The sequence below is a fragment of the Colobus angolensis genome, unplaced genomic scaffold (assembly GCF_000951035.1).
Source record: "Colobus angolensis palliatus isolate OR3802 unplaced genomic scaffold, Cang.pa_1.0 Scaffold22, whole genome shotgun sequence".
Classification (NCBI taxonomy): domain Eukaryota; kingdom Metazoa; phylum Chordata; class Mammalia; order Primates; family Cercopithecidae; genus Colobus; species Colobus angolensis.
The window spans coordinates 3,550,263-3,562,489 of NW_012115377.1; the positions used below are offsets into that span (position 1 = coordinate 3,550,263).

Genomic DNA, 12,227 nt, shown 5'->3' on the forward strand with positions numbered 1-12,227 from the left:
CCCGCCCCCAGGCTCAAGCCCCTGTCCCCGCACAGAGTCGGTGCCTGAGCCCACACACCCCCGACAGCTCCGTTCAGCTCTGGGCAGGAACCTCAACTTAAAAAAAAAAATACTGTGTGTGTGACCACCAAAAGGAAAGCACCCCAAGAAAACCAGGCCACCCAGAGGCCCTTTGGGGGCTGCCCGAGCCGGCCCGGGACACCCGGGGCACAGAGTCCCCCAGCCAGATGGGGCTTCCTGGGCTGTGGTCCTCTGACTTGGTTCTGTGGCTTTAACAAGGGGAGGAGGAGCTGCCTGCTGAAAAACCTGCCGGCTTCTCCCAGCACTGCCCTGGGGCTTCCATGGCCGCCCGCCCCTCTGATGCTCCCGCGGCCGCCTGACCCTGGTGTGCTCTGGACGGCAGGCCTCCATCCGTTACAGCGGCCCCCGACCCTAGAGGGTGTGGCCCTAAACACGAGTATCTGGTGGTGGGGAGAGGCCCAAGCTCTCAACCTCCCCCACCCTGGGGAGCTCTGCCTCAGTTTCCCCATCTGTGAAAGGAGGCTGCCATGACCACACACACAGCCTGGGCCCATTTTTCTCTCACTATGCGTGCCTGGGGTCCTGCTCTGCCAAGGATATTTTGGGCTTGATCCAGTGAGAGGGGCCCCTGACAACTAGCACTTCATAACACGTTTAAAACACAGCAAACCCCAGGCCTCCCAGCGAACAAGGTGAAAGAAGCGCCTCGAGTGCACTGGACTCCCTGCTGTGCAGCACAGCCATTGCCCCTGTTCCTGGCCTGCTCCTGCCCCGGCGCAGGCTCCGTCCAGCTCTTAAACTTGCCCCTCAGTGGCCTCAGGCTGGGGCCACTCTCTGCAGCTGCCTCCCGACTCTGGCGGCTCCAGGTCTGGCTCACGTTGCCCAGGCGACGCCCCTGCCTGCGCTCCTGCCGGCCTCTGCCCCGCATCCCACAGGTGACTGGGATGACGGCTGGGAACCGCTGCAGACTGGGCTTCCCAGGCAGCAGACCAGGGTGTGCGGAAGCTCCGACGGTGCGGCCTGTGCGCTCCCTGCCCCAACAATGCAGGGACAAGGGCGGCAAGTCCTCACCCAGGGCCCACACAAACACACAAACGTTCCAGGAGGAATCAAAAGGCACCTCGTGTGCGGCTCGGTCCCTGTGCCGTGCCTGCCGGCCCCTTTAGAACCGGACCCTATGTCAGCCTCTCTGCGCTCATGGCTCTTGGCGCAAGCAGAATCTACCCTGAATGTCACTGAACAAGGCGGAAGCCTGCTTCCAGGTCCTGTCCTGGGGACGCCACAGCCCTCCTCGTGTCTAGAGGCTAAGTCCCTGTCAGAGTCGCGGGCTGGACCTCCCACCGGCAGCTCCCCTGCAGTGAGCCACTGCTCCTGCTCTGTCTGCGGTGGGCGGGAATCCCGCCATGTGCCTCTGGCTGCACATGGAGGACCAACCAGGACCTGCCGCCCAGCCTGCGGGAAGGTGGCTTTAGTGAACAACAGACATCTGCAGGCGCCGGTGAGGCTCCCATGCACCTTGCTGAGTGCAGGCTGATAACCAGCCCTGTCTTCAATAGAAGCCACTGAGGCCTGGAGGCCTCAGCCTCACAGGAGGAGGGGCTGACTGCCGGCTCTGCTACAGCTTTGGAAAAGCCTGGGCCCCTGCCCACTGAAACCTGTGTGCCCGGGGCCAATGCCTGCACGTTCTCTGCTGTCACTGGGCTGGAGGCCGAGCGCGCGGAGCTCTCCCAGGTGGGGTCACACCAAGGGTCCTGCATACCCCAAGGATGCGCTCGGCACCGCTGTGCCTCTCGGGGAAAAGGCCACAGGCAGCCAAAGCTGCTCCCACACTGGGTGTCCACTGTCCCAGGACGGGGCTCTCCATGGATCCTCACCCAGGTAAGGCAGGTGGGAAAGGACTGGGAGTCTCCTGGCCCGAGAGCAGAGCAACAGGCCTGCTCCCCTCCCCCCACCTCCAGCCAGGGCTCCCTCCTGCACCCCTCCCTGCCAGATAGCCTACACCTGCCGGCGACCACGAGGAGGGACGACACCCAAGGCCCCAGATGGGGGCAGCCCTTGAGGCCCTCAGCCTCAGGGACCAGGAGAGGACACACAGCCCCAGGCCCACCCCAAGGCCCAGGCTGGACTGAGGCCACCTGGGGATGGATCCTCGCTTTGGCCCTCCCAGGGGACCCTCCAGTCCCAACCCCACCTCCAGCCCCACAATCACTGCAGACCCAGCCAGAGGCGCCCCAGGTGGCCGCCTCTGCCCACTGGCTCCCGCCGGGCAGTCACCTGGAGTCCCTCCCCGGGTTGGCCTTGCCGGCAGCCTCCTCGCCTGACGAAGAGTCATCCTCGTCGGACTCCTCGGACTGCAGGTCCTCCACCATGGAGCGCAGGGGTCCTGGGGAGGCGGGGCGGGGAGGGAGGGGAGACAAGGGCAGGGCTCCGCTGAGCCTCCAGGGTCCCTCGCCCATGAGGCCACGCAGACCTTCTTGACACTGGTGACCCCCAGATGCACACGCCAGCCCACCTGGGGGTCCCTGTGACCATCTCCAAGAACTGCCCCCACACCGGCAGCCACCCCCTTCCCCAAGAGCCCCCTGGCTCCCCCATCCCTCCCTACCTTCCTGGCCCTGCTCGCAGGCCTCAGGGGCCTGGCCGGCAGTGGGCGCGCAGGGCCCCTCCATTGCTGCAGCCGGAGGAGAACCCCTCCTCTGCTCAGGGCACAGAGATCGGAAGCTCTGCCGAGAGCCCAGGGAGGGCGAGGGAGCCACAGCCCGGCTCGGAAGCTGGGCCTGGGGCCACAGATCTCTCTGCCTGCGCCCTACGCCGGCCTGCCCACCCCCCCGGTAATCCCCTCTGCTGCTCCCAGTCCACCGTCCTCCCCTTTCTCCAGAGGCACACGGTTCCAGTCCCCTACAGACGGCATCTTGGTTTATATTCCTGTTACCAAGGCAACAGAGGGACACAAAGCCCTCAATTACCCTAGTCACATGACCCGCCTCAGTAGCCCCTCCCTTCCCGGCAGATAAGAACACTTGGAGCGAGTGTGGGCTTCAAGGGCCCCATCCCCCAGCCCCCTCGGCAACTGCACGGCTGAATTCCAGGCCAGGCTCCCTCCACAACCCCGTACACTCCTCTCCCCCAGCCCCCCTGCAAAGGATTCCAGGCCAAGGGGGAAGGAGGCTCCTGTTCCAATCCAGGAGTGGAAACGCTTCTGGCCTGGGAGTGGGTGCTGCGGTCTGGGCTGGGGCTCGGGGCTCAGGGCAGCCCTCCCGCTGTGTCCTGCAGGCTGCCTGGTCTCCAGGACCCTCCCCACTCTGGGGCAGGCCTATGTCCTTTCGCCAAAAAGCCTTCCCTACTCAGGGTGGCCTGCCTGGACAGGGAGAGAGCACGCCAAACACTCCGGCAGCAGGAGACCCCGGCCGTCCACAGGCAGCCAGCGCCTCGGTGGCCCTGGGGAGCGGGCGGGATGGGCAGAGGAGGTGATGCCGCCTGTCCGTGGTCCCCAGCAGCACAGGGAGGGTTCTGGCCATGGGCAGGGCCCTCACCAGAAGCCCCTCACCAGCCTGGCTCCAGGCACGGGGTGCATGCCAACAGCCACCACAAGGGGCAGTGCCCCAGGCCTGGCTGTAGATCTGGTTACCTGTTCCTGCTTTGCTTTTAAATACAGACTCTCCCAAGCCACCAAAACCCTCCACGTACAGATCTGTGGGACCCACCCTGTGCAGGCAGCGGACACTGAGGAATGCGCATGCGGCCTGAGCTCCAGGCCCTCCCCGGCCCCATCCATGCCCCCTGGCTGCTCTCTGTACACACCTTGGCTGTGGTTCTGAGATGGCTCGAAGTCCGAGTCTGAGCTGGAGTCTGAGCTGGAGCTGGAGTTGGATGGGCTTGACTGGGCAGACTTCACCCAATGGCAGGGCAGGCACAGAGGGGAGAGAGGGAGAGCTGTCACCTTTTAGCAGAGACAAAGGGGGCCCCTCTGGCAGTGGCTATGCTGAGTGGGTCTCCCCCAGACACCCCCAGGGTTCCAAGGGTACCCAGGTGTGCCACTGAGAACGCACTAGGGAGCCAGCACCCAGGCCATGTGATGCCTACAGCCTCCCACGCCAGCCCTAGGACTCCCCTGGATTCTTCCCACTGAGGGGTGTCTGGGTTTCCCGTAGCGCCAGGAGATCTTGCAGACCACGTGGGCTCTCCTGTCTACCCAGGCAGGTGCACAAGGGACTGGGAGGGAGGCTGGGGCAGGGGCCTGAAGTCCCACAGGTGGGTGGGCCTTGCCTTCCTCCAAGAGGGCAGGCATTGACTGGTGTCGCAAAAAGGTCTGGAACAGGAAAGCTGGGTGTAGACACTTCTTGTTCTGACCCAGCGCTGTCCTGGGGCTCAGGGGTGGCAGAGAGCTCCATCTCCCCACCCATGTGCTGCTCCTACCACCAGCTGCCCGAGACACTGAGGAGCGTGTGTGCACAAGGGACAGAAGCCATGGGTAAGCCTGGCCCGATCTGCCTCCTCCTCCTGCAGCCGTCCTTCCAGGCTCAGCCACCAGGGGGCAGTAAAAAGCCACAACAAGGACACAAGGGGTGCGATGCCAGGGCAGAGGGTGGCAGTGCGGGGCAGGCGGTTATGGGGCAGAGGTTCAGCTCCTGGGTGGACGGGAGTCAGGCACTGCAGATACCTGCACGGGGAGGGGCCCACTGTTCCAGGCCCACATTTCTGCCAATGGGCTCATCCCAAGGGGTGTGCCAGGGGACGCAGCGGGCCCAGGGCAGCCCCCTCACCTTGGGGGCCCATCTGGTGGAACTAGGTGACTTGAGCCCCTCAGACCAGTCCTCTCCAGGGTCCTCCCTCCATCAAGAGGAGGCAGCTGGTCTGCTGGATTCTGGCAGGGGCTGCTGCAGCCGCCAGCCATGCAAGGGAAGCTGCGAAAGGAGTGCTGAGGTGCTGAGCCAGTGGGACTCAGGACCTTGAGTGCCTGGGGGCCCCTCGGCCCCTCCCCCGGCATGTGGATGAGGGGCCCCACGAAGGCCCAAGGCCTCCCCATGCAGCAGGTCCAGACTCACCCTTGCCTGAGAGGGAAAAGGGGTCTCTCTTTCCAAGGGTTTACTGCAGCCCACCCCAGCCCCCTCCTGCCCCTCAAACTAGCCCCTGCCAGTGCCCCTTCCCACCAGCACAAGCCCGCCGTGGTGCCCATCAGTCACTGCCCACTCAGGCCACCTGAGTCCCGAACACATACCCCAGAGCATCCAGGACCCCCCTGGCTGGGCCTCCCTGGAGCTGTGTGATGCACAGCCTGGACTTCTGTTCTCGGGGGCCAGGGGTGAGTAAGAGGTGACTGAGAGATGGCCTATTGAACCCCAGCCTTCTGACCAGCAGGCCTTGCTACTCAGACCAAGGCTATCCCATTTTTCTCAGTGCCTCAGTTTTCCCAGTACTGCCAGCTGCCTACACACAGAGACCAAGGCTCGTCCTCCCTTGACCTCCGGATGGAACCCCTGGGGCAGAGGGGTGCGCACCAACCTGGAGGCAGGTGGACTGGGGAAGTATCCAAGGTCCCGGTCCCATATCCCACGCGCTTTCTCACTAAGGGTGGGGCAGGCGGCGCAGTTCAGGCGACCAAAGGAGGCTGTGCAAGGTCAGCAGGGATGGAAGCGGGGAGGGTCCAGAGCCCCGAGAGGCCTCCTAAGCGTGCCTGGGCCAGGAGTCCTGGCGCCGTGCCAGACAGAGGAAAGCCGGTCGGTAACATGCACCCCCTTTCCTTCCACCCAAATCCAAGGGGCAGCGAGGAAAAGAATCCAGAAATGGTCTCAGCCAGAAGAGCCCTGAGGTGGTGTGGTCAGAAGGGCCACCGGAGCACGCCCAGGGCTTAGAGGGAGGGCGGAGCAGACCGGGTCCACGACTGGCCTGAGGGTAGGCGGTACCGACCGACTCCAGATCCCCAAGGGCCAGGGAGACCCCAAGGCAGCAGCTGGAGGATACGGGAGCTCAGCCTGGGGACTCGGCCCAAAGAGCTGCCCTACGAGGGTGGGCGTGGGCCGGACCCCAGCTGGGGCAGACTCCTCCGATGGCCGGTTCTGGTAGCACAGCCACACACAGCCTCCAGGAGGGGCGGCCCAAGACCGCCAAGAGGAAGCCGAGGGGCCGGTGGTCTGGAAGGCCAACGTGCTTTTTCACCATAGCAGCCTGGGCTTCGGCGAAGCCCCCGGGGGGAGGCGTCAGGGACTCTGTGCTGTTGGGGCCTGGGTCTCACTCCCGCACAGACCTCGGGGTGCTAAGCCACATTGCTCAGAAGCCTCTCAGCACGCGGGACGCTCTTCTTCAGCCAGGAGGAAGTCCCAAAGCCTCTGCCAGCAACTCCAGCCTCAAGGCCACCCAGCCACTCTGAGCAGCAGTGTCCCAGGTGGCAGGAAGCTCCCCACAAAATATTCCAGCTGTTTTACAACACTGGTGGCGGGAGCCAGGAGCCAAGCCACTCACTGCTGGGGGCCAGGCTGGGTGAGCAGAGCGGAGCGGGCCATGGAGCCACCTTGACGCTGCCCAGCATGCTGCACACCCAGCCCCGGCTGCCAGAACGCCTCGGCTGGAGATGCCTGGCCTGGAACTGCATGTCACCCAGTACCTATCCTTGACCCTGGGATAGAAGGGAGGGGACAAGCGCCTGCCCAGGGCTGTGGTTGCTGCCCAGGCAGAGAAGGGGGCAGGCTTGGTGCCCAGCAGGCACCACCAGGCCCTCCCACAGCTGAGAGGGCTACTAAGACGGCCCGGGACTTCTGGGAGGTGGCAACGGCCCCCCCACCACCTCAGGGTCATAGCAGATGGTGCTGTCTTCAGCCAGGGCCAAGCCATGGGGAACACTGGGCACTTAGCCTTGCCAGCCCATGTGTGTCTATGAGCCAGGATGCACTGTCACCCAGAGGCTGGACCATCACCCCCAGCTAGCCCTGACACCTCCATGAGGGCCCTGGGGGCAATCAGCGCTGCCCACATAACCCCCTCTGGCTTTGTGGCTGGGACCTGCGTTCAAAGCCCCAGCGGCTTTTCAAAGCCTCAGCAACCCTGAGGCAAAGCTTCCCCTTGAGGGCAAGCCAAACCCACAAAAGGCCCCTGAGGGCTGGGGCTGGCAATGGAGGTGAGAGGCCCAACCCTCATCCATCCATCCGTTCATTTTCGCCTGGCCCAGTGTCTGTTGTCTGAACGCCAAGTGCCAGATGATGGCGCTGGAAGACACCACTGCCATCCCAGGCCCCAAACAGGGTCTGGCCACAAGACCATGAGGTGATTACTGGCTCTTGTGGCTCAAGTCATGTCTGATGCAGTCCTCTGAGAATGTCCGGATGCAGTGCTGTGGGACAAGCCCGCAGCCTCTCATGGTGACAAGGCCGGTCCCTGAGAGGGGTCCTTGTTCCAAGCTCAGACACCGATGGGGACAGATGTGAACATCTCCAGGTCACAGCCGTACGTGATGGGTGTGGGCGGGAGGGATGCTCTTGACCCCACCAGCCACCTAACAAGGGAGCCGGGCACGGCCCAATTGCTCCTCATGGCTAGGGGCTGTCTGATGTCCTCATCATTAACCCTCCAGACAAGGGTGAGTCTCCCAGATGCCCTATTAGCAGAGGGAGCAAGCTCCAGGCTGGGCTGACCGTGGCACCATGGTCAGAGCAATTGTGAGACATGCTTGCCCACTGGCACCAGGGCGGCCAAGACCCACACCCGTGCAGGGAGCTGCTGGAGGAGGGGAGCTCAGAACCTCGGGACCATGCCATCATGCTTTACCAGAACCACCCACAAACGCCACCTAGGAGGCAAGGAGGGTCTCCTCATGAGGCAGACTTTTATCACCTGACAGATGGGGAAACAGAGGCCTAGTGAGGTGTGGAGGCCCCAGGTTACAAGGAGCCAGAGGGAGGAGCGGCTGGTGAGACCTGAGGTCCGGGCTCAGATCCCACCTCCTTCCACTGTTCCAGAAGGAGGTCCCACCACACTGCCCACACCTCGCTGCCCTGCCCCGGCACTCACTCACCTCGGACTTGAAGGAGGCCTCATCCTCTGAGTTGGACTCCTCCACCTCCAGGGCCTTTTTGGCCTCCCGGGGCTCACTCTCGGCCTTCACCTTCTCCCCTCTGGTGCTGCTCTTGTCCTTGGCCGGCTTCTTGTCCGAGAAGGAGGAAGAGGTGCGGGGCGAGGTGCCTGGAGCACTCCGGGACCCCTTCGAGCTGCTCTTCTTCTGCTTCTTGGCGCTGGGCTTTGGCGAGTCGGCGGTGGCCGGCCGCTTGCTGGAAGCCCGGGGTGGGGGTGGGGGCGGGGGCGGGGGCCCACCCTTGGGGGACGTGCTCTCCAGCTTGGTCTCTTTCAGGGCCATCTTGGGCTCCTTGAAGGCAGCCTTGGGCGGTGGCGCTTTCTCCTCCTTGGGCAGCCGGCCCTCGCCCAGCTTCCGCGAGGTGTCCTTGGAGCTCTTGGCCTGCTCACGCTCCAGCTCCTTGGAGGAGCTCTTGCTCTCGGAGTCTTTGCGGGGCCGCTCCCGGTGCTCCTTGGTCACCTTGTGTGGCTTGGAGGCCTTGCTGCTCTCCTTGTTGGCGTCCTGCAAGGCCCAGAGCAGGGAGGGCAAGGGGAGAGACAAGGTCACATGGCACTGCGGGGCGCCCTGCTCCACCACCCCTGACCCCTACAAAGCATAATCCACCTGATTCAGCCTCAGCTAGAGAAACTCTTCCATAAAGCAAAAAGGTAAGGCAGCAGGTGAGAGTTTTAAATGGAGTTCTCCCTCTAAACTACTAGGAAGTGTCAGCTGGTCCCCGGCGGCGGCAGGCTAAGCTTCCCCTCTGAATTGAACTGACATTCCCTGAGGGATTCAAGAAGAGCACAGGGTGAGTCAGGCAGAGCATGGCCACTTCACCCGCACCCGCCACGCTAACACCTCACAGCTGGGCCCGGGAAAGTCAGAGGCCCTGCTGGCACTGCGGGGTGCTGGTGGGCACTGGAGGCAGCCCTGGCCCTCATCTCAGCCTCCGTCGCCCAGCATTCACGCTACGTGCGGGAAGCTCAGTGCTTCCTGCTCAGTCACTCAAGGCCTTCCTTTCTGAGCCCCGCTGGCCCCTCTCTCCAGGACTCCACACCCCTAGGGTCCAACCAGCTCGGGCCTGGCTTCGGGGAGCCAACTGTTGAGTCCCACTGAGTCCCAGGTACCGCACAGAGCAAGCTCCCGGGCTTCTCGGAAGGGAAACCGCCTGGGTCGCTTTCCTAAAACACTGAGGACATTCCTAGGTCTCGGCCTCAGAAACCCAGGGGTTTAGGGTGGAGCTGGACTCGGGGGCTGATCGCATGAGAGGTAAGATGATGGCAGAGAGCAGGACACAGGCCCAGGGTTGAGCTCAGCTCTGTGACCTGCACACTGCAGGACTTGGGCAGAAAACTCCAGCCACCTGTGTCTGCTTCCCTGAGGAAGGGCAAGGCTACCACCTCAATCCAGCATGCAGTGTGGGGGCTGCCAGCATGGCGGCTGAGTCGGCACAGCCCGCGGCTGGCCTGGGCGCTGCTGCTTGTATGCTCTATGTTTCTGCCCTACACCCCGTCCGACAGGCACACTGCCAACACCCCCCGCAGCGGGAGCCACGCCTTCACCTTCCCTACGGAGACCCTGTATCACCCCACGCACCCAGGAGCACTGAGCAGCCTTCTCTGCCGTCAGCCGCCTGGGACTCCACCCTTGCTAGGAAAGGAGCAGCGGCCAGCAGGTGCACGGCGGCCCCAGAGCCTGTCCAGACGATCACGTACCTGGCCTCCTGGCACAGAAGCCAGCAGCAGCCAGACCCTGAAGGCCCCGGGGAGGGGCTCTGGGAGCAGTGAGAGTACCAGGGAGGAGGGGGGTCACGCTTCACAGCTCCCCCAAAGACATGCGGGAGGGGCAGGCTGGGCAGAGGCCTCTCAAAAGCACCTGAGTGTCCAGGGACAGACTCCTCCCAGCAAAGAACCACAAAGCAGGCAGAGCCGCTGGCCATCTTCTTGCAAAGCCACAGCCCATGCTGAGTGTCAAAGGCTCAGGAACAGTACCAGTGGCTGAGGCCTCGGCCTGGCTCTTCCACTCAGAGCGGTGGGAGTGTCCCCAGAATCTCCCCAGCTGGCCTGGGCCATGCAGGGCTATCGGGGGGTGTCCTCTTGGAAGCTGGGGTGTGGAATGGGGCTGTGCTCCACAGCAGGCTACTCCCCAAGGAGGGAGGTGTGAGACACTGAATGCCACATGCCACCTGGCCTCTTCCAGCAGGGGACACGCGCCCAGCTGGGCCGCAGGAGTTCAGCCGGGGTCACAGCCACCAAGGGCAGAATGAGAGCAAACTCCAAAGGTACACCAGAGGCCCCTAACACAGTTCCCACTGTGCGCCCCTGGCCTGGGGTCAGCCGAGCCGCCACTGCCATCGGCCTGCCCGGCTAGGAGGAGCCTTCCCACCCAGGCACACGGGCACCCGACACCACAGGTTCTGAAATCACGCACTAAATTTTTTTTTTTTTTGAGATGGAGTCTCCCACTGTCACCCAGGCTGGAGTGCAATGGTGCGAGCTCGGCTCACTGCAAGCTCCGCCTTCCGGGTTCATGCCATTCTCCTGCCTCAGCCTCCCAAGTAGGGCAGGAGTGCAATGGTGCGAGCTCGGCTCACTGCAAGCTCCGCCTTCCGGGTTCATGCCATTCTCCTGCCTCAGCCTCCCAAGTAGCTGGGATTACAGGTGCCCGCCACCACGCCTGGCTAATTGTTTGCATTTTTTAGCAGAGACGGGGTTTCGCCGTGTTAGCCAGGATGGTCTCGATCTCCTGACCTCGTGATTCGAATTAGGCACTAAATTTTCAGCATAACATGAGCACTCTCCAGGGTGAGAAGCCATTAAAATCACGTTCGCAAGGTTGTCTGTGAACCTCCACGGGAAAGAGCAACCAGGCCAAGTATCTGACATCACATGGTGACACCCAGCTCCCTGCAGCTGATGCCAGGCAAGGCCATGAGAGGGTCCTGCCCCCTCTACGAGGCTGTGGTTCCTGCCTGCCACGCCACTCTTGAGTGGGAGCTGTGAAGGGGGGACAAAATCCCAGGACTGAGTCCCCCAAAGCTGCCACAGCTGCACTCACCAGCAGTCCCCCAGCCTGGGGATTCTGATGGGCAAGGCCCCAAAAGGCCCACCTATCCCATCTCTCGGGGCTCAGGGAGCCCTGCGGAGGCCCCTCTGCTCGGGGCGCACGGCCTGGCCACTCACTCCCCAGGCAGAGCCAGTGACCAGCGGAGGGCGCTTGGCCAGGGGAGAGGCTGGTGCACGGGCCTGCGCCGTCCAAGGCTCCACGGTGGGGCTGATGGCTCAGTCGCCAGGCTAGGGCTTGGCGCAGAGGGGCTTTCTCGGAATGCCCTCAGCAGACAAGTGCCTTGGCAGGACCCTGTGCTGCCCAATTCTTCCCCACAGATGCCGCCTACATCTCTCCACCCGGTGGCTGGAGAAGTCTCCAGGGACAGAGAGGGTGGAGCCAGAGGACCCTGCCCACAGGCCTCCTGAGCCTGGTGGATAAACTCACCAGCTGGGAGCTCCAGGGGCCTCAAAGACACTCTGGCAAGAGAAACCACGAGCAGCCCCAGCCCCGCCAGCCCCAGGGAGGGCACCTCTCCAACCGGGACAGCCTTTCTACGCAGGCTTTTAGGTGGCTTGAAGTGACCCGTGCAGAAGAAATCCTGTTGTGGTGGCTGAGAGGGACCCTGCCGAGATCCCCCGCAAGAGCTTTCCTTCATTGAGCCTCCACGAGGCTCAGGGAGAGAGGTCAGGAGGCCGAGTGGGGAGGCCCCAGGGTTCCGTTTCCTACTCAGAGACTCTGGCAAGTCTGACGATTTCTAAGACCTGCTGGCCTTGCGGAAAGAGCCAGAAAGACCTGCCTGGGTGCTGCGGTTCTTCTCCCGCGCGGCTGACGGTGAGTCTGTGAGGCAGCTGGAGAACCCTGCCTGTCCCGCCTGGGATGGCCGGGTCCACACGCAGGGCCCGGCGGACAAGTGAGGCAAGGAGAACGGAGAGGACCAGTGGAGAGACGTGTGGGTGGCGAGCACCAGGGAGCTGCCCCGAGGGCCCGTGCAGCTCAGCCTCCAGGAACGGCTGTGCTGAGTGGGTGGCTATGGAGGACTGGGGCGTGCTCAGGGGTTAAAGGAACACTGTGATGCCATCACAGAGCTTTCTAGCTTGTCTTTTGAACTGCCGCTCAG

At 63.4% G+C, this 12,227-nt stretch overlaps 1 protein-coding gene across 1 annotated transcript in view; it reads right to left on the bottom strand.

The window, feature by feature from the left end:
- Positions 1 to 12,227, bottom strand: part of MLLT1 (myeloid/lymphoid or mixed-lineage leukemia (trithorax homolog, Drosophila); translocated to, 1) — a 68,788-nt gene that overhangs the window by 3,765 nt on the left and 52,796 nt on the right. The window contains exons 8-10 of the mRNA XM_011943624.1: positions 8,027 to 8,584; positions 3,823 to 3,910; positions 2,296 to 2,404 (exon numbers count right to left, since the gene is read on the bottom strand). Of these exons, the coding sequence (XP_011799014.1) occupies positions 2,296 to 2,404; positions 3,823 to 3,910; positions 8,027 to 8,584 (755 nt within the window). The remainder of the gene's footprint in view (positions 1 to 2,295; positions 2,405 to 3,822; positions 3,911 to 8,026; positions 8,585 to 12,227) is intronic.